Genomic DNA, 20046 nt, shown 5'->3' with positions numbered 1-20046 from the left:
TATTACGAAGCTTGATTGGTCAGTTGAACTGGTTGTGCACTCAGACTAGACCAGATGCCAGTTTTGATGTATTGGAGTTAAGTGCTTCAACGAAACACGCCATAGTCGAGAATGCTTTACGGGCTAATAAAACATTACAAAAAATTAAATATAGACAAATGGGTACTTAAGTTTCCATCCTTAGGTGAGGCAAAGAAAATGAAGTTCGTTATTTTTAGTGATGCTTCACATGCTAATCTTCCTGATGGGTATTCTAGTGCAGCTGGTATCAGAGTGTTTCTTATGGGGAAGAATGGGAAATGTTGTCCTCCAGCTTGGGAAGCTAGGAAAATAAAAAGGATTGTTAAAAGTACTCTGGCTGCTGAAACACTGGCTCTTATCGACACACTGGATACGGGATTCTATTTGGCAAATATTTTGAGTGACATCCTGTACAATGGGAGTACTGAAGATACTATACCCATTGAATGTTATGTAGAAATCATTCATTGTGGGTTAATGTACACTCTACGAAAAATATGAGTGAGAAAAGATTACGGATTGATCTTGCTGGCTTGAAACAAATGCTGGAGAGAAAGGAAATCTCTCAAATTAAATGGGTGGATTCAAGCTATCAACTGTTGGATTGTTTTACTAAAAGAAGTAGATGTATGAAGAAATTATTACAGGTCCTGGAGAAGGGTCGCCTCACAATGTAACGCTTTGAATAGTATAAGTTATACAGAGAATGGAAATTTTTGAATTTTCAAAATTTTGTTTGTATTGTATGTATAAAGTTTATTTTTTTTATTTAAAGAGGGAGAAGGGAATCTGTTAATTGTATTCATGTGATTTATATCAACTGGTGTTAACTGTATTCAGGTGCTGCATATCAATTGGGAACTCTCTTGTATCCATTTATAAGCGAGCTGATCTCTGGTTTGCTGTGGGTGTAATGTGGAGCTTTGTGAATAAAGGCGTGGAAGCAACGGAAGACTCGGCTCTAGTATTCTATCCTTCAACACCTGGCTATCCGATTTATAAACACAGGACACCAGGTGAAGGGCCCTGCATGTTGAACAGAACGGTCTCCATGCTCTGCATGAAGCCTTGACACAAGTTGGAACTGGACTCCTCCTTGCTCACTAGCAGGCTGCTTGATGTACTTAGTATTTCCTGGTATATGCCCATCAGCCTACTTTGGTAGCCTGGGCCCTCGAAGTCAACATCTGAGTCCTCTGCAGCAGAGCTAGAATGTTATTCAATCTCCGGTGAGCTGGCACCTGTGACATCCTATCCCCCTGTCCAAGCTCCTGCACACTTGTGCCTGGCCATTCACCGAGTGAAGACGTGACCTCTTCCTGAAGTGACGGAGGCATCACCACATTGTCAGCACCTGAAACGATAGAGAGGGACAAGGGTTATATTTTAGTGTAAATGGAGAGCAAAGAGAGATGAGTGGTTGATAAAAGCAGCAGCAGTTTGTCATGCAGAGTGGGTAGAGCGAAATAGAAGTAAGAAGGGAATAAGGTGTGAGGAAACCCTGCACCATTGTCAGTCACCACGGCTATAACTCTCCCCCTGCCTGTGATGGCCAGCACATTTCTTTCGACCAGGGACAGGGTGTGCAGGCGGGCTCAGCCTCCTCAGGTGGCAGCGTCCTGTTTGGAGTTGTGCACAACCTTCTGCTGCAAGGAAGAAGGGAGTGTGTTAGGGAGAGTCTTGTGATGTGTTTAGAGAATGTATGTGTCGTGGTTGAATATTTCTTCTGCAGTATGTCAGATGTGAGGTGTTGGGAACTGAGGATTGGAATAGTGGTGAGTGTAGAAAGTGCAGAGTTTGAGTAGGAGGAGAAGGAAGTGAAGTGAAGTGTGGTGCAGTGGTTGTAGGAGAGTGAAGGGAAGTGGGAGATGGGAGTATTGTGAGTAGTGAGGCTGGAGATGGTGGAGGTGTGAGCAAAGAGTAAGAGAGCAGTATTTTTACCTTGACAACTCTGGTGAGGTCATTCAACTATTTCCGGCATTGCAACCATGTCCTGGGAGCTAAGCTCCTAACATTGACCTCCTCTGCAATCTCTTCCCACTGGCGGCGGAGGTGTTTCCTGGAGAACTTTCTGCCCACTGGGTGGAGCAGGATCTCCCTGCGCCTGCCCACCACCTGGACCAGAGCCTCCAAAGCAGCATCGGAGAACCTGGAGGCCCAATGTGTAGGTCTTACAGCCATTTCTCTCCTTACAGCAGGCGCTTCCTGCTGTCTGCTGCCAGAGTGCACCTCCCCTTTAAGAGTTGCTGGCTGCCTTTAAGTGGTGTCAGAGACATCCGATATCCAGACCTGCCAAAGAGGCGTGCAGCAAATGAATAGCATAGGTCGCACTACCCGCACACCTGCATCAATTTAACGTGCAGCCTGGTATAACTTGAAAAGGCGCGTGCAGTGCACAACACTGTGTGCCCGTTTTTGGACGTGATTGAATTTCTAGGCCTGTTTGTGTGGCAACTGGGTGAGGACAGATTTGGGTTTGTCTGCTGGTACCCTGCCATCCAACACCATATAATATCCTGCCAGCACTTAATGTGGGATTCAAATTTGAAGAATGAATCCGTACCCTATCACGATTCACTACCATCAGGAGAGTACTGGATGCATTAATACAAGTGCAGCAAAGTCAGTTCATCACGGAGCTGTCACTACCGACAACACACCACTGATTTTGCAAAAATTCACAGTGTTATATTGCAAGTGTGCTAAAATCACACTGCCCAATTGCCGAACGCACTGTACAGTTGAGGCAACAGTACCAACCCATAGTCCTTTTCACTTATTTCAGAAGCGTTAAACCTCATGAAGCCATCTTGTTACCATTCTATGATTTCTGAAGGAAAAGAAAAATTAGCAAAAGATGTTGTGGTGGAGAGAGGACAGAAGAGCCACTTATCTCCTGTGAATGTGTGGCAGGAAGTTACCAACACTTTTTCTTGCAAGGCTTCAGAACTGTTGCAAATTAAGGACCAGACACAAATCCACTAAAAAGAGCTTCTACAAAATAAAATTCATTCTCATCAGCAGGTTATATCGAGGTAGATAACCATCTCAGCTGAATATTTTTTTGATTTCAGTAATGAAAACTTGACAGTGAGCATGGATTGCAAAATTTCTAAAAAGGCAGATAAAAGGAATATTACAGCATTTCCTCTTTGGGTGAATCTATGAAGGCAAAATGAGTAGGACCATACAGTTTTATGTTATCATAACGTCTCCAGCCAAATTCAAAGCCTGATATATTTGCATAGGTTTGGTGTATAGTTTGAATGATTTATCTGTAAATGCATATTGAAGGTATTCTAGTAGAATTGCTGGCAGGTTTACGATATAACTCGATAAATAGTCTGACTTTATTATAGCCCCACCCATGATCTATGATGTAAAGTGGAAGAATTCTATATAACGTTGTGCATCATTCAGTTAATTAACTCATTTCTGTGCCTGTGACTGAGTTTACTGTAATATTGCCGACAATGTCCAACGAGACCCAGCTATGTACTTCTGTTGAAGACATTAATTCGTCCTATAATCCACCAGTAATTATTATAACATTTATCCTTGGATTCATCGGAAATGTAATTGCTTTATGGATCTTTTGTTTTCATACAAAGTCCTTTAAACCAAATACTGTTTATTCACTGAATCTGGCGATTGCAGACACTCTGTTCATCTGCTGTTTACCATTTCGAGCAGATTACTTTGTACGGGAGAAGAACTGGATTTTTGGTGATGTTGCATGTCGTCTGAATGTATTCTTTATTTCCCTAAACCGGATGGGGAGCATTGTTTTCCTGACAGCTACCGCGATCGATCGTTATTTTAAGGTGGTCCACCCTCACCATCAAATGAACAAGATACCTGCAAGATGTGCAGTGAAGGTAGCAGGTGCTCTGTGGATTCTAGCAGTGACAATTTCTTTGCACATTTTAACAGAACCTCACGACTTCAAGCACAACAATCTGACATACTGTGAGCCCTTCAACATGTACAAGCCTCTAAATCCTCTGACAATTTGGACCGATATTGTTTTTATTCTTTTCAATTTTATTTTACCAGCTTCGATTATCCTGTACTCCACGTCCTGTATCATCTGGAAGTTAAAACAGATGGAAACTGAAATGAGGGGTAAATATAAACGAGCAGTAAAGCTTGTGATAGCTGTGGCAGCAGTTTTTATATTTTGTTTCTTGCCCACAAACATTGCTGTACTCGCTGTGGTAATTACAAAGCAAAGACGCAGAGAAGACTGCAAGTCATATGTAACAGCTGTTCAGGTATTTTATAATACACTATTTATGACATATCTGAACAGTGTGCTCGACCCAGTTATTTATCACTTTTCAAGTTCGACATTTAATGTTACTTTGAAGAAAGCTCTTGTTCCTCTTAATTTAAACCTTTTCACATCAGCAACGAGTGAAGGAATTCAACCAAGAGAGCAGAAAAGAGAACTAGTTGTGGATCAACATCTAAAAAACGTAAAAAACGTAATACCTGTGATCAATGCCAGACTGAGTCAACAATGAATGTATGAGCTTGTTTAATTAAAGTATAGTCTGTGAATAAGTGGAAAGCCTTGGAATGATTTGAAGTTGAAACATTTTTTAATCAGGTAATGTGTTTCGAAAGAATGTGTGCTGAAATATACTGCAACTTTCAAAGTCAAGTGTTATGCACCTGCAAAATATTTCTTTAAATTCTTTAAAGTGAAGGAACAATTTCTACAGGGTTTTGAGATTGTGATGAGTCCTGGTGTATGTAAAATTCTCCCTTGCCAGCCGCATCCCACTCCACCCAACCACAATATATTTCTCTCGTACCATTGCTGGAAGTACTGAACCATTGTGGTATAATCTTGAGGTGGTTTACTGAGAAAATGTATTGCAAAACACCAACAAAGGCCACGAAAAATACAGCTAAATAGAAACAAGGATGATAATTAAAAGAGAAAAAATTTGAAGTAGAATAATTACTTAATAATTAATAATTCCTTTGTATGCTTTTACATGGTATAGAGAAATAATGTTCTCCTCTGGCTGTTAATTATTATTTAGATCTTCCAATATTTTATTATTATGTAATTGCAATTGACCAATCAATGCTGAGACTTTTACTGTTTTGCAACTTGTGTCTCATTCTTGAGTAGAATCCAAAAACTACCCGAAGAATAAATGAACTACTGCCCTGGAGATGTTGCTCGGTTGCCATCATAGGGTTGGATAATAGCTGATGTAAATATGAATTACATTAGAAATACTTGCTGTATCTTGATTCATCATTATGGGGGAGGGAAGAGGGCGAGCGGAGAGGAGGGGGAGAGAGGTCCAGGAAGAGGGGTAAAGGGAAATGGGGGATTAGGCTAGAGAAACAGAGGAGAGGGGTTATGATTGTATGTCTGGAATGGTTATTCTGCTCTGTGTGGAAGTGGGATATGTGCAAAGAGGAGATTCGTTGCAGGATGTTAATTATTTGTCAGTGGACAGTGATTATACTCTAGTAATCTAGTACGGCATTGTTAATCAGGATTGGTCTTGGGGAAGTAAAGTGGCAGAATTCGGAGGAGCACAGCTTGCAGCACATAGCTGACTGGTCGATGAACAATGCGTTTGGTATCGCCAAGAGGACTTTTCAAGAGAACCAAAGGATTGGGCCACTAATGGGACAGGCCACAAGCTGGTGCATTAAAAGCAACTAATACAAGGAGATCAGAGGTTCACACACAGCTGGCAGACGTGCGTTGTCCAAAACTTAACACTGTAATTCAGATTGGGATTGACCAAGGCTCTGAACAACTGAAGCAAAACTTCCTTCGCTTTGTATTCCAGCCCTGTTGCGATAAAGACCAACATTCCATTAGCCTTTTTGATTTCCTATGTACTAGTTTTTAGTGATTTGTGTACCTGGACATCTAAATCCCTTTGCGCCTCCACAGTTCCTAGTTTCTCGCCATTTCGAAAATAATCTGATGTCTTTCTTGGTTCCGAAATGGATGACCTCACACTTCCCCACATTCAACTCCATCTTTCACAGTTTTGCCTACTCAGTGGTCTCAAAGTATTACACCTAAAGGTGGTGCTATGGCATAACGTTACATGACAGGGCCACCTAAAGGGGGAAAATCACATCTTTAGAATGAGAAGGGACCAGAAAAAGACTGTCAAAAAAGGATATTTGGGCTGCTCCAGGGGGTCCACTTCTATATGTGGAGAGAGGCCAGGTTGATCAGGCATCTTAGGCAGTTACTGGCCCCGACCTGCTGATACCCACACCTAAAGATCCAGGCAGGTGTACTTCACCCTGAGCTCTCCACAATTTTTGAGAAGGCTACATTTAGCTCAGCTTCTTCCTTTTCACCGTCCATGCCTGGAAGGTGCAATCCCCTTGTAATGGCCACATTATGGAGGTTGCAGCAAGTCACTACAGTTCTACAAACCCTTGCTAGATGTTACTGCATGATTCTCAATGATCTGGAAATTGGACTTGAGAATACGATGGGTCTCGTTTACAATGATCCTGGTAGTGCCCAAGTTTTGTCCTCAGATGCCAAAAATGTGGCATGAGCCAAGGCTGGGTCATGTACCCCAGTCTCCTATGAGCCACCCTGTCACATAGCTGAAGATGATCAGTCCAAGTATCCTAGTATCCTGGATTGACTGAGAGTAAACTAATCAGGGCTACACCCTAGGTCGCATGCATTGACATGCATAATGAGATGGCTAGCATCACTCACTATTTGCACATTGAGGGAATGAGATCCCTTCCTGTTGATGAGGTTGGTGGGGTTTCCAGACAGGGCCTTCATTTCCACTGGGTGGTATCAATAACACCCTGCATTTTGTGGAATTCCAGCCACTTGGAAGATGTTGATGGCTCTCTTTCTCTCTGCGTTGCTGGGTGCATGTGGGTCTGAATGAAGTTGGAGACATGTCTGAAGCACCCATGACCTGTGTAATGCAGTGATGAACATCTGACTGACTGATATGATTAATGTTACCAGAGGCTGCGTGGAAGCATCTGGATGCATAAAAGTTAACTCCTGTGGTCACCTTCACAGCCACAGAGAAGGCAGTGCCCCCGGAGCTACAGAGGGTGGAAGATGCTCGACGGGCTGAATGGCCCACTTCTGTTCTTATGTTCCGATGTGGAAGGAGGCTGCATGTCAAGTTCCAACACATATGACGGTCACAGTCTCAGCAGCTTCTCAGATACTTCCCATTGGAAAAATCCAGATCAGTCTTCTCTGGTCTGTAGACCCTGTGGTGTGGATACACGTGGGTCAGGTGTTGCCTGCAAAGATGCTGCTGCACTCTCCTGGCTTCCACCCTTTCCTCCTCCATGTCCTCATTATTGTTGTTAATGAAGGTGGTAGTCTTCTCTGTTAACAAATACTTGTCGTAAGCAGAATATGGTAGGCTTAGAATCATAGAAAGTTACGGCACAGAAGGAGGCCATTCGACCCATCGTGTCTGTGCTGGCCGAAAAAGAGCTATCTAGCTTAATCTCACTTTCCAGCACTTGGTCCGTAGCCCTGTTGGTTACGACACTTCAAGTGCACATCCAAGTACTTTTTAAATGAGGTGAGAGCTTCTGCCTCTACCGCCCATTTTAGACAGTGAGTTCCAGACCCTCACCACACTCTGGGTGAAAAGAATTTTCTTCAGCTCCCGTCTAATCCTTCTACCAATTACTTTAAATCTATGCCCCCTGGTCACTGACCCCTCTGCTAAGGGATATAGGTCCTAGAATCATAGAAAGGTTACAGCAGAGAAGAAGGTTATTCAGCCCATTGAGTCTGCGCCGGCTCTATGCAAGAGCAATCCAGCTGGTGCCACTCCCCTGCCTTATCCCCGTAGCCCTTCAAATATTTTCCTTTCAAGTACTTACTCAGTTCCCTTTTGAAGTCCTCCCTATCCACTCTATCAAGTCCCGTCATAATTTTATATACCTCAATTAAATCTCCCCTCAGCATCCTTTGTTCCAAAGAAAACAACCCAGCCTATCCAATCTTTTCTCATAGCTAAAATTCTCCAGCCCTGGCAACATCCTTGTAAATCCCTAAATGATGAAGGTTTTACCTTTCTAATAGAATTTCTGGATCAAATCTACCAGAAAGATGACCTGTTAAGTGCCAATGAAGCCTGGTCAGCATTTGATAGATTTCGGAAAACAGACAGTCATTCAATGGAAGTGTATATCATGGACTTTAACAAATTGTAGAAAAGGTTGACAAAGATCCAATTGGGAATTCTTGGATTGATATTACCATTTAAAGATTGTGCTAACGTGTCTTATATGGACAGACAACTGGTCCTAACTGGCGTCCAGTTCTTCGAAAAAGAGACTCTGTGGGATCAAATGTCTGCTGCCTTAAAAAAATTCCTGAGGAAACAGTCATTTCCATCAGCCTCCGTCGAACAAATGGGATCTTCCGCTGTGACACAAAGAATGGAAGATTCGATGGTTACCAGGTTTTGAAATGTTCCAGATACTAAACGCAGGCGCCAGACCAGGTTTCAAAATTTTCCGTCGATCTGACGGAAGGTTTAAAGACAGCCAGATTGGTGACGAAAGTAGGTACAACAAATCCAGTTATATCAACAGAAGACAAAATTGGGACAGTAATAATGAATGAATCTCAGGAATGCCCGAGGAAAAATTAATAGATGCTTTAGATGTGACTCTAAGTATCATTATTAGGCGAATTGCCCAGAGCAAAGTCACAGTGTCTTTGAAATGATGCATGAAGAAAGTAGTTCTGAGGAAGAGGATAAAGAAAATGAGGAAGAGGTTGAAGATAATGAGGAATCTGAACAGATTATACTGGTCACAAGGAGTTCTGATCCTGTGATGAATGTATTAGTCGCGGATTCCTTTAACTGTGCGGTGTTAGATAGTAAATATACTTCAACTGTATGTGGGGTAGATTGGTTAAAAATGTTATCTTGATTCAGGAAGCAGTGAGGATCAATGCAAGGTTAAGGAATATAAAAGGTCTACATGTTTTACGTTTTGAGATGAGAACACTTTGAGGTCACCCAAGCGAGTGGTAATTCCATGTAAGATAGCTGGAGTAAGCCATTTTATAAATATGGGTGTAGTCTCTAGTGAGATACCAATGCTTTTGGGTAAACCTTCCATGAAAAAGGCAAAAATGAAACTTGACATGGAACACGATGAGGCTATCATTTTTGGGAAACCGGTTGATTTGCAGTTTACCCAGTCAGGGCATTATTGTAACCCCTTAATAAAATGTGATGTTTCTCATCATCGTGTTAGGCAACAACACTCGAAGCTCGATGCCATCCAGGACAAAGCAGCCTGCTTGATTGGCACCCCATCCACCACCCTAAACATTCACTCCCTTCACCACTGGTGCACCGTGGCTGCAGTGTGTACCATCCTCAGGATGCACTGCAGCAACTCACCAAGGCTTCTTCGACAGCATCTCCCAAACCTGCGAACTTTACCACCTAGAAGGACAAGGGCAGCAGGCACATGGGAACAACACCAACTGCACATTCCCCTCCAAGTCACACACCATCCCACTTGGAAATATATCACCGTTCCTTCATCGTCGCTTGGTCAAAATCCTGGAACTCCCTTCCTAACAGCACTGTGGGAGAACCTTCACCACACGGACTGCAACGGTTCAAGAAGGCGGCTCACCACCACCTTCTCAAGGGCAATTAGGGATGGGCAATAAATGCTGGCCTCACCACTGATGTCCACATCCCATGAACGAATAAAAAAAAAGTATTAATAGCATCAGGCGATAAGGTTAAGAGTAGCTGCCATGGATCTAAAGGTATGGGGCAAAGACAGAAATGTTTTCATCTTACATTTCATTGAACTGGCTATGAGATTTAGTATTTCTACACTAATATATAGTAAGGAGAAGAAGGTTATTCTCGATAAAATTATGGAAAAATAGATAAGGACTGGACTTGGGACACCAGCAAAGTTTTTGACCAATAATGGAGGTGAATTTGCTAAAGCGGAGTTCAGAGATATGTGTGAAAATATGAATATAATTGTCATGAATACAGCAACTGACTGCCCTTTTAGCATTGGTCTATGTGAAAGGAATCATGCTGTGATTGATAGCATGGTGCATAAAATTTTGGCTGATCGCACAATGTGTAAATTGACAACTGTCCTCGCATGGTCAGTTCATGCAAAGAATTCTCTTCAGTTGGTTGGAGGATATAATGCTTACCAACTAGTCTGTGGGCGCAATCCCAAATTACCTTGTGTTCTTTGTGATAATGCTCTTGCTCTAGAAGATACTACAATTAGTGCCATTTTTTTTGAGCATTTAAATGTTATGCATGCAGAGAGACAGGCTTTTATCAAGGCAGAGGTATCAGAGGAAATTTGTAGAGCGCTGAGGCATCTTATTAGACCATCTGAAACAGAGTTCAATTCAGGAGATTTGGTATACTGTAGAAGAGAGGGCCATAGGGAATGGAAAGACCCTGGTGAGGTAATAGGTTGTGATGGTAAGACAGTAATTGTCCAACAAGGCAATCAAACTGTTAAAGTTCATTCCTCACGATGAATTGGAATTAATTATAAAATCTCAGACTCTGAGCAGATGTTTATGATTTTACTGATGAGGTTCCTGATGTACAGACTGAGGTCGATCAAGGACTGGACAATGGGTAATGTCAGTGATGAAGCAACATCTGACACAGCTATCACATCCACAGAACAATTACCCAAAGTGGGTACACAGGTGACATATGTTCCAGAAGGGACTAATGAATGGAGGGACGCAACAATTTTGGGATGTGCCAGCAAAGCTACTGGTAGGTTTAAATTTTGGTTGAATGATCAGGATGATGGCCATGAATCGAGGTTCATGGGCTGGCAGAATGGGGTAAAAGAGTGGAGAGTACGAAAGTGGAGTACAAGTAGTGATATGGAGTCCGGAAGTGAATCTCACCTGAGAAAACGATTGCGAACAAGAAATGAAAGAGGGAGATCTCTTTGTAGTTGTCCCTACAGACATAGAAATGGAAGTAGAATATGTAGCTTGACCAGGTCAGACAATGAAACAAAGACTACAGAACAGTCACGTAACAGAACTAGAAGAAGAAATCTTCATGATCGTGAAGTTTTGGGTGCTGCCAATAAAGTTGAGGATAAACGAGTATGAGAGGCAAAATGAAGGGAGTGAGACAGTTGGAACAAATTTGGAGTTTATTCTGAGGTAACATAAGGGTCAACCAGCTTTGTCGCATTGGTGGGTTTGTACTGAAAAAGTCCTTGCAGATGGGACTTTTCAGCTTAAGCGAGGTTGGTAGTGAGGGGTTTTGAAGAGAAACTGGGTGATACAAATGTTCAAGTGGATTCTCCCACTGCTGGAAAGGTAAACTTCAAAATCTTTTTGGCTCTTTTTGCAACATGTTCATGAGAGTGCTACTCCCGTCCGGTTGAATCGTACTAGGTCATCTCAGAATGGTGATGTTATATCTAAAGAAGAGACAGAGCTATTACGAAGCTTGATTGGTCAGTTGAACTGTTTGTGCACTCAGACTAGACCAGATGCCAGTTTTGATGTATTGGAGTTCAGTGCTTCAACAAAACACCCCATAGCCGAGAATGCTTTACGGGCTGATAAAACATTACAAAAAATTAAATATAGACAAATTGGTACTTAAGTTTCCATCCTTAGGTGAGGCAAAGAAAATGAAGTTCGTTATTTTTAGTGATGCTTCACATGCTAATCTTCCTGATGGGTATTCTAGTGCAGCTGGTATCAGAGTGTTTCTTATGGGGAAGAATGGGAAATGTTGTCCTCCAGCTTGGGAAGCTAGGAACATAAAAAGGATTGTTAAAAGTACTCTGGCTGCTGAAACACTGGCTCTTGTCGACGCACTGGATATGGGATTCTATTTGGCAAATATTTTGAGTGACATCCTGTACAATGGGAGTACTGAAGATACTATACCCATTGAATGTTATGTAGAAATCATTCATTGTGGGTTAATGTACACTCTACGAAAAATGTGAGTGAGAAAAGATTACGGATTGAACTTGCTGGCTTGAAACAAATGCTGGAGAGAAAGGAAATCTCTCAAATTAAATGGGTGGATTCAAGCTATCAACTGTTGGATTGTTTTACTAAAAGAAGTAGATGTATGAAGAAATTATTACGGGTCCTGGAGAAGGGTCGCCTCACAATGTAACGCTTTGAATAGTATAAGTTATACAGAGAATGGAAATTTTTGAATTTTCAAAATTTTGTTTGTATTGTATATATAACGTTTATTTTTGTAATTTAAAGAGGGAGAAGGGAATCTGTTAATTGTATTCATGTGATTTATATCAACTGGTGTTAACTGTATTCAGGTGCTGCATATCAATTGGGAACTCTCTTGTATCCATTTATAAGCGAGCTGATCTCTGGTTTGCTGTGGGTGTAATGTGGAGCTTTGTGAATAAAGGCGTGGAAGCAACGGAAGACTCGGCTCTAGTATTCTATCCTTCAACACCTGGCTATCCGATTTATAAACACAGGACACCAGGTGAAGGGCCCTGCATGTTGAACAGAACGGTCTCCATGCTCTGCATGAAGCCTTGACACAAGTTGGAACTGGACTCCTCCTTGCTCACTAGCAGGCTGCTTGATGTACTTAGTATTTCCTGGTATATGCCCATCAGCCTACTTTGGTAGCCTGGGCCCTCGAAGTCAACATCTGAGTCCTCTGCAGCAGAGCTAGAATGTTACTCAACCTCCGGTGAGCTGGCACCTGTGACATCCTGTCCCCCTGTCCAAGCTCCTGCACACTTGTGCCTGGCCATTCACTGAGTGAAGACGTGACCTCTTCCTGAAGTGACGGAGGCATCACCACATTGTCAGCACCTGAAACGATAGAGAGGGACAAGGGTTATATTTTAGTGTAAAGGGAGAGCAAGGAGAGATGAGTGGTTGATAAAAGCAGCAGCAGTTTGTCATGCAGAGTGGGTAGAGCGAAATAGAAGTAAGAAGGGAATAAGGTGTGAGGAAACCCTGCACCATTGTCAGTCACCACGTCCATAACTCTCCCCCTGCCTGTGATGGCCAGCACATTTTGTTCGACCAGGGACAGGGTGTGCAGGCGGGCTCAGCCTCCTCAGGTGGCAGCGTCCTGTTTGGAGTTGTGCACAACCTTCTGCTGCAAGGAAGAAGGGAGTGTGTTAGTGAGAGTCTTGTGATGTGTTTGGAGAATGTATGTGTCGTGGTTGAATATTTCTTCTGCAGTATGTCAGATGTGAGGTGTTGGGAACTGAGGATTGGAATAGTGGTGAGTGTAGAAAGTGCAGAGTTTGAGTAGGAGGAGAAGGAAGTGAAGTGAAGTGTGGTGCAGTGGTTGTAGGAGAGTGAAGGGAAGTGGGAGATGGGAGTTTTGTGAGTAGTGAGGCTGGAGATGGTGGAGGTGTGAGCAAAGAGTAAGAGAGCAGTATTTTTACCTTGACAACTCTGGTGAGGTCATTCAACTATTGCCGGCATTGCAACCATGTCCTGGGAATAAGCTCCTAACATTGACCTCCTCTGCAATCTCTTCCCACTGGCGGCGGAGGTGTTTCCTGGAGAGCTTTCTGCCCCCTGGGTGGAGCAGGATCTCCCTGCGCCTGCCCACCACCTGGACCAGAGCCTCCAAAGCAGCATCGCAGAACCTGGAGGCCCAATGTGCAGGTCTTACAGCCATTTCTCTCCTTTCAGCAGGCGCTTCCTGCTGTCTGCTGCCAGAGTGCACCTCCCCTTTAAGAGTTGCTGGCTGCCTTTAAGTGGTGGCAGAGACATCCGATATCCGGACCTGCCAAAGAGACATGCAGCAAATGAATAGCATAGGTCGCTCTACCCGCACACCTGCATCAATTTAACGTGCAGCCTGGTATAACTTGAAAAGGCGCGTGCAGTGCACACCACTGTGTGCCCTTTTTTGGACGTGATTGAATTTCTAGGCCTGTTTGTGTGGCAACTGGGTGAGGACAGATTTGGGTTTGTCTGCTGGTACCCTGCCATCCAACACCATATAATACCCTGCCAGCACTTAATGTGGGATTCAAATTTGAAGAATGAATCCGTACCCTATCACGATTCACTACCATCAGGAGAGTACTGGATGCATTAATACAAGTGCAGCAAAGTCAGTTCATCACGGAGCTGTCACTACCGAGAACACACTACTGATTTTGGAAAAATTCACAGTGTTATATTGCAAGTGCGCTAAAATCACACTGCCCAATTGCCGAACGCACTGTACAGTTGAGGCAACAGTACCAACCCATAGTCCTCTTCACCTATTTCAGAAGCGTTAAACCTCATGAAGCCATCTTGTTACCATTCTATGATTTCTGAAGGAAAAGAAAAATTAGCAAAGGATGTTGTGGTGGAGAGAGGACAGAAGAGCCACTTATCTCCTGTGAATGTGTGGCAGGAAGTTACCAACACTTTTTCTTGCAAGGCCACAGAACTGTTGCAAATTAAGGACCAGACACAAATCCATTAAAAAGAGCTTCTACAAAATAAAATTCATTCTCATCAGCAGGTAGCTAACCAACTCTGCTGAATAGTATTTTGATTTTGGGAATGAAAACTTGACAGTGAGCATGGATTGCAAATTTTCTAACAAGGCAGATAAAAGGAATATTACAGCATTTCCTCTTTGGGTGAATCTATGAAGGCAAAATGAGTAGAACCATACAGTTTTATGTTATCATAACGTCTCCAGCCAAATTCAAAGCCTGATATATTTGCATAGGTTTGGTGTATAGTTTGAATGATTTATCTGTAAATGCATATTGAAGGTGTTCCAGGAGAATTGCTGGCAGGTTTATGATATAACTCGATAAATAGTCTGACTTTATTATAGCCCCACCCATGATCTATGATGTAAAGTGGAAGAATTCTATATAACGTTGTGCATCATTCAGTTAATTAACTCATTTCTGTGCCTGTGACTGAGTTTACTGTAATATTGCCTACAATGGCCAACGAGACCCAGCAATGTACTTCTGTTGAAGACATTAATTCGTCCTATAATCCACCAGTAATTATTATAACATTTATCCTTGGATTCATCGGAAATGTAATTGCTTTATGGATCTTTTGTTTTCATACAAAGTCCTTTAAACCAAATACTGTTTATTCACTGAATCTGGCGATTGCAGACACTCTGCTCATCTGCTGTTTACCATTTCGAGCAGATTACTTTGTACGGGAGAAGAACTGGATTTTTGGTGATGCTGCATGTCGTGTGAATCAATTCTTTATTTCCCTAAACCGGATGGGGAGCATCGTTTTCCTTACAGCTACGGCGATCGATCGTTATTTTAAGGTGGTCCACCCTCACCATCAAATGAACAAGATACCTGCAAGATGTGCAGTGAAGGTAGCAGGTGCTCTGTGGATTCTAGCAGTGACAATTTCTTTGCACCTTTTAACAGAACATCACGACTTCAAGCACAACAATCTGACATACTGTGAGCCCTTCAACATGTACCAGCCTCTAAATCCTCTGACAATTTGGACCGATATTGTTTTTGGTCTTTTCAATTTTATTTTACCAGCTTCGATTATCCTGTACTCCACGTCCTGTATCATCTGGAAGTTAAAACAGATGGAAACTGAAATGAGGGGTAAACATAAACGAGCAGTAAAGCTTGTGATAGCTGTGGCAGCGGTTTTTATATTTTGTTTCTTGCCCACAAACATTGCTCTACTCGCTGTTGTAATTACAAAGCAAAGACGCAGAGAAGACTGCAAGTCATATGAAACAGCTGTTCAGGTATTTTATAATACACTATTTATGACATATCTGAACAGTGTGCTCGACCCAGTTATTTATCACTTCTCAAGTTCGACATTTAATGTTACTTTGAAGAAAGCTCTTGTTCCTCTTAATTTAAACCTTTTCACATCAGCAACGAGTGAAGGAATTCAACCAAGAGAGCCCAAAAGAGAACTAGTTTTGGATCAACATCTAAAAAACGTACCAGTCTGTAATACCTGTGATCAATCCCAGACTGAGTCAACAATGAATGTATGAGCTATCTGCTAAATATCAGCTTGTTTAATTAAAGTATAGCCTGTGAATAAGTGCAAAGCCTTGGAATGATTTGAAGTTGAAACATTTTTTAATCAGGTAATGTGTTTCTAATGAATGTGTGCTGAAATAAACTGCAATTTTCAAAGTCAAGTGTTATGCACCTGCAAAATATTTCTTTAAATTCTTTAAAGTAATGGAACAATTTTTTACAGGGTTTAGAGATTGTGATGTGTCCTGGTGTATGTAAAATTCTCCCTTGCCAGCCGCATCCCACTCCACCCAACCACAATATATTTCTCTCGTACCATTGCTGGAAGTACTGAACCATTGTGGTATAATCTTGAGGTGGTTTACTGAGAAAATGTGTTACAAAACACCAACAAAGGCCACGAAAAATACAGCTAAATAGAAACAAGGACGGTAACTAAAAGAGAAAAAATTTGAAGTAGAATAATTACTTAATAATTAATAATTACTTTGTAAACTTTTACATGGTATAGAGAAATAATGTTCTCCTCTGGCTGTTAATTATTATTTAGATCTTCCAATATTTTATTATTATGTAATTGCAATTGACCAATCAATGCTGAGACTTTTACTGTTTTGCAACTTGTGCCTCATTCTTGAGTGGAATCCAAAAACTACCAGAGGAATAAATGAACTACTGCCCTGGAGATGTTGCTCGGTTGCCATCATAGGAGTTGGATAATAGCTGATGTAAATATGAATTACATTAGAAATACTTGCTGTATCTTGATTCATCATTATAGGGGAGGGAAGAGGGGGCGCGGAGAGGAGGGGGAGAGAGGTCCAGGAAGAGGGGTAAAGGGAAATTGGGGATTGGGCTGGAGAAACAAGGGGTTATGATGGTGGAATGGTTATTCTGCTCTGTGTGGGAGGGGTATGTGCGCAAAGAGGAGATTCGTTGCAGGATGTTAATTATTTGTCAGTGGACAGTGATTATACTCTAGTAATCTAGTACGGCATTGTTAATCAGGATTGGACTTCGGGAAGCAAAGTGGCAAAATTCGGAGGAGCACAGCTTACAGCACATAGCTGACTGGTCGATGAACAATGCGTTTGGTATCGCCAAGAGGACTTTTCAAGAGAACCAAAGGATTGGGCCACTGATGGGACAGGCCACAAGCTGGTGCATTAAAAGCAACTAATACAAGGAGATCAGAGGTTCACACACAGCTGGCAGAAGTGCGTTGTCCAAAACTTAACGCTGTCATCCAGATTGGGACTGACCAAGGCTCTGAACAACTGAAGCAAAACTTCCTTCGCTTTGTGTTCCAGCCCTGTTGCGATAAAGACCAACATTCCATTCGCCTTTTTGATTTCCTATGTACTAGTTTTTAGTGATTTGTGTACCTGGACATCTAAATCCCTTTGCACCTCCACAGTTCCTAGTTTCTTGCCATTTAGAAAATATTCTGATGTCTCTCTTAGTTCCAAAGTGGGTGACCTCACACTTCCCCACATTCAACTCCATCTTTCACAGTTTTGCCTACTCAGTGGTCTCAAAGTATTACACCTAAAGGTGGTGCTATGGCATAACGTTACATGACAGGGCCACCTAAAGGGGGAAAATCACATCTTTAGAATGAGATGGGACCAGAAAAAGACTGTCAGAAAATACAGGAGTTCTCCTCCAGGCTCCACAAAGGACATTTGGGCTTCTCTTGGGGTCCACTTCTATTTGTGGAGAGAGGCCAGGTTGATCAGGCACCTTAGGCAGTTACTGGCCCCGACCTGCTGATACCCACACCTAAAGATCCAGGCAGGTGTACTTCACCCTGAGCTCTCCACAATTTTTGAGATGGCTTCATTTAGCTCAGCTTCTTCCTTTTCACCTTCTATGCCTGGAAGGTGCAATCCCCTTGTAATGGCCACATTATGGAGGTTGTAGCAAGTCACTACAGTTCTACAAACCCTTGCTGGATGTTACTCCATGAATCCCCAATACAGGGAAATTGGAATTGAGAATACGATGGGTGTTGTTTACAATGATCCTGGTAGTGCCCAGGTTTTGTCCTCAGATGCCAAAAATGTGGCATGAGCCAAGGCTGGGTCATGTACCCCAGTCTCCTATGAGCCACCCTGTCACATAGCTGAAGATGATCAGTCCAAGTATCCTGGATTGACTGAGAGTAAACTAATCAGGGCTACACACTAGGTCACACACATTATCATGCGTAATGAGATGGCTTGAGGGAATGAGATCCCTTCCTGTTGATGAGGTTGGTGGGGTTTCCAGACAGGACCTTCATTGCCACTGGGTGGTATCAATAACACCCTGCATCTTGTGGAATTACAGCCACTTGGGAAGAAGTTGATGGCTCTCTTTCTCTCTGCGTTGCTGTATCCACGTGGGTGTTAATGAACTCAGTGGCATATCTGGAGCACCCATGACCTGTGTAATGCAGCGATGAACATCCGACTGACTGATATGATTAATGTTACCAGAGGCTGCGTGGAAGCATCTGGATGCACAAAAGTTAAAGGCTGTTGTCACCTTCACAGCCACAGAGAAGGCAGTGCCCCCAGAGGTACAGATCAGCCATGATCTAATTGAATGGTGGAACAGGCTCGACGGGCTGAATGGCCCACTCCTGATCTTATGTTCATATGTGGAAGGAGGTTGCATGTCAAGTTCCAACACGTATGACAGTCACAGTTTCAGCCGTTTCTCAGATACTTCTCATGGCAAAAATCCAGATAGGTCTTCTCTGGTCTGTAGACCCTGTGGAGTGGACACATGTGGGTCAGGTGTTGCCTGCAAAGATGCTGCTGCACTCTCCTGGCTTCCATCCTTTCCTCCTCCATGTCCTCATTATTGTTGTTAACGAAGGTGGTAGTCTTCTATGTTAACGAATACTTGTCGTAAGCAGAATACAGTAGGCTTGGAATCATAGAAAGTTACGGCACAGAAGGAGGCCATTCAGCAGATTGTGTCCGTGCTGGCCAAGAAAGAGCTATCCAGCTTAATCCCACTTTTCAGCACTTGGTCCGTAGCTCCGTGGGTTACGGCACTTCAAGTGCACATCCAAGTACTTTTTAAATGTGTTGTGGGTTTCTGCCTCTACCGCCCTTTCAGGCAGTGAGTTCCAGACCCACACCACTCTCTGGGTGAAAAAATTTCTCCTCAGCTTCCGTCTAATCCTTCTAACAATTACTTTAAATCTATGCCCCCTGGTCACTGACCCCTCTGCTAAGGGAAATAAGTCCTTCCTTTCCACTCTATCTATTCGCATCATAATTTTATATACCTCAATTAAATTTCCCCTCAGCCTCCTTTGTTCCAAAGAAAACACCCCCAGCCTATCCGATCTTTTCTCATAGCTTAAATTCTCCAGCCCTGGCAGCATCCTTGTAAATCTCCTCTGTACCCTCTAGTGCATGCACATTTTTGCTGTAATGTGGTGACCAGAACGGTACGCAGTACTCAATCTGTGGCCTAACCTATGTTTTATGCAGTTCTAGCATAAACTCCCTGCTCTTATGCCTCGGCTTCTTCCAATTAAAGGAAAGTCTATCCTTTATTAAAAGCAGTTTGAACAAACAGGGTACAATCAAATGTAGATATACATTCTTTAATTCCAGCCTGCGTCTGGATACAGTACGGTAGAGACAGCAGCTTCAGTATTGTACACAACTAACAGCCAAAGCATGGTCCCTTTGTGCCACCTTTTCCTCATACTCTGGACACACCTACTGAAACCTATTTAATACACACTGATCGTCTCGGTCTGCCATTCAAACACCACTTAAAGACAACTGGCTTTGAAACGGCCATTTCCCCACAAAGATTGCTGTGTCTTTGTTCACTCAAACCATGTGACATTTCTCCCGTCAAAGTTTGATCTCACACAGATTACTGTGTCCTGTCTAGAGTGAAGTGTGACTTCCCTGTACTTACATAAGAACATACGAACATAAGAGATAGGAGCAGGAATGGACCATTTGAACCTTTGAGCCTGCTCCG

General features: G+C 42.6%; 2 protein-coding genes across 2 annotated transcripts; both read left to right on the top strand.

The window, feature by feature from the left end:
- Positions 1–3440: 3440 nt before the first annotated feature.
- LOC137342380 (hydroxycarboxylic acid receptor 2-like) lies at positions 3441–4578 on the top strand. Its single transcript, XM_068006306.1, has one exon. It carries the CDS (start codon positions 3495–3497, stop codon positions 4545–4547), a length of 1053 nt encoding a protein of 350 aa, XP_067862407.1. The 5' UTR covers positions 3441–3494; the 3' UTR covers positions 4548–4578.
- Positions 4579–14972: 10394 nt separating this feature from the next.
- LOC137342378 (hydroxycarboxylic acid receptor 1-like) lies at positions 14973–16174 on the top strand. The gene has a single exon (XM_068006305.1). The coding sequence runs from the start codon at positions 14997–14999 to the stop codon at positions 16056–16058; it is 1062 nt and encodes a 353-aa protein (XP_067862406.1). The 5' UTR covers positions 14973–14996; the 3' UTR covers positions 16059–16174.
- Positions 16175–20046: the final 3872 nt, after the last annotated feature.

Source organism: Heptranchias perlo, chromosome 25 (genome assembly GCF_035084215.1).
Source record: "Heptranchias perlo isolate sHepPer1 chromosome 25, sHepPer1.hap1, whole genome shotgun sequence".
In the NCBI taxonomy this organism is placed as follows: Eukaryota; Metazoa; Chordata; class Chondrichthyes; order Hexanchiformes; family Hexanchidae; genus Heptranchias; species Heptranchias perlo.
Note: the sequence above shows the minus strand (reverse complement) of the source record. Positions and strands in the feature narration are given on the sequence as shown.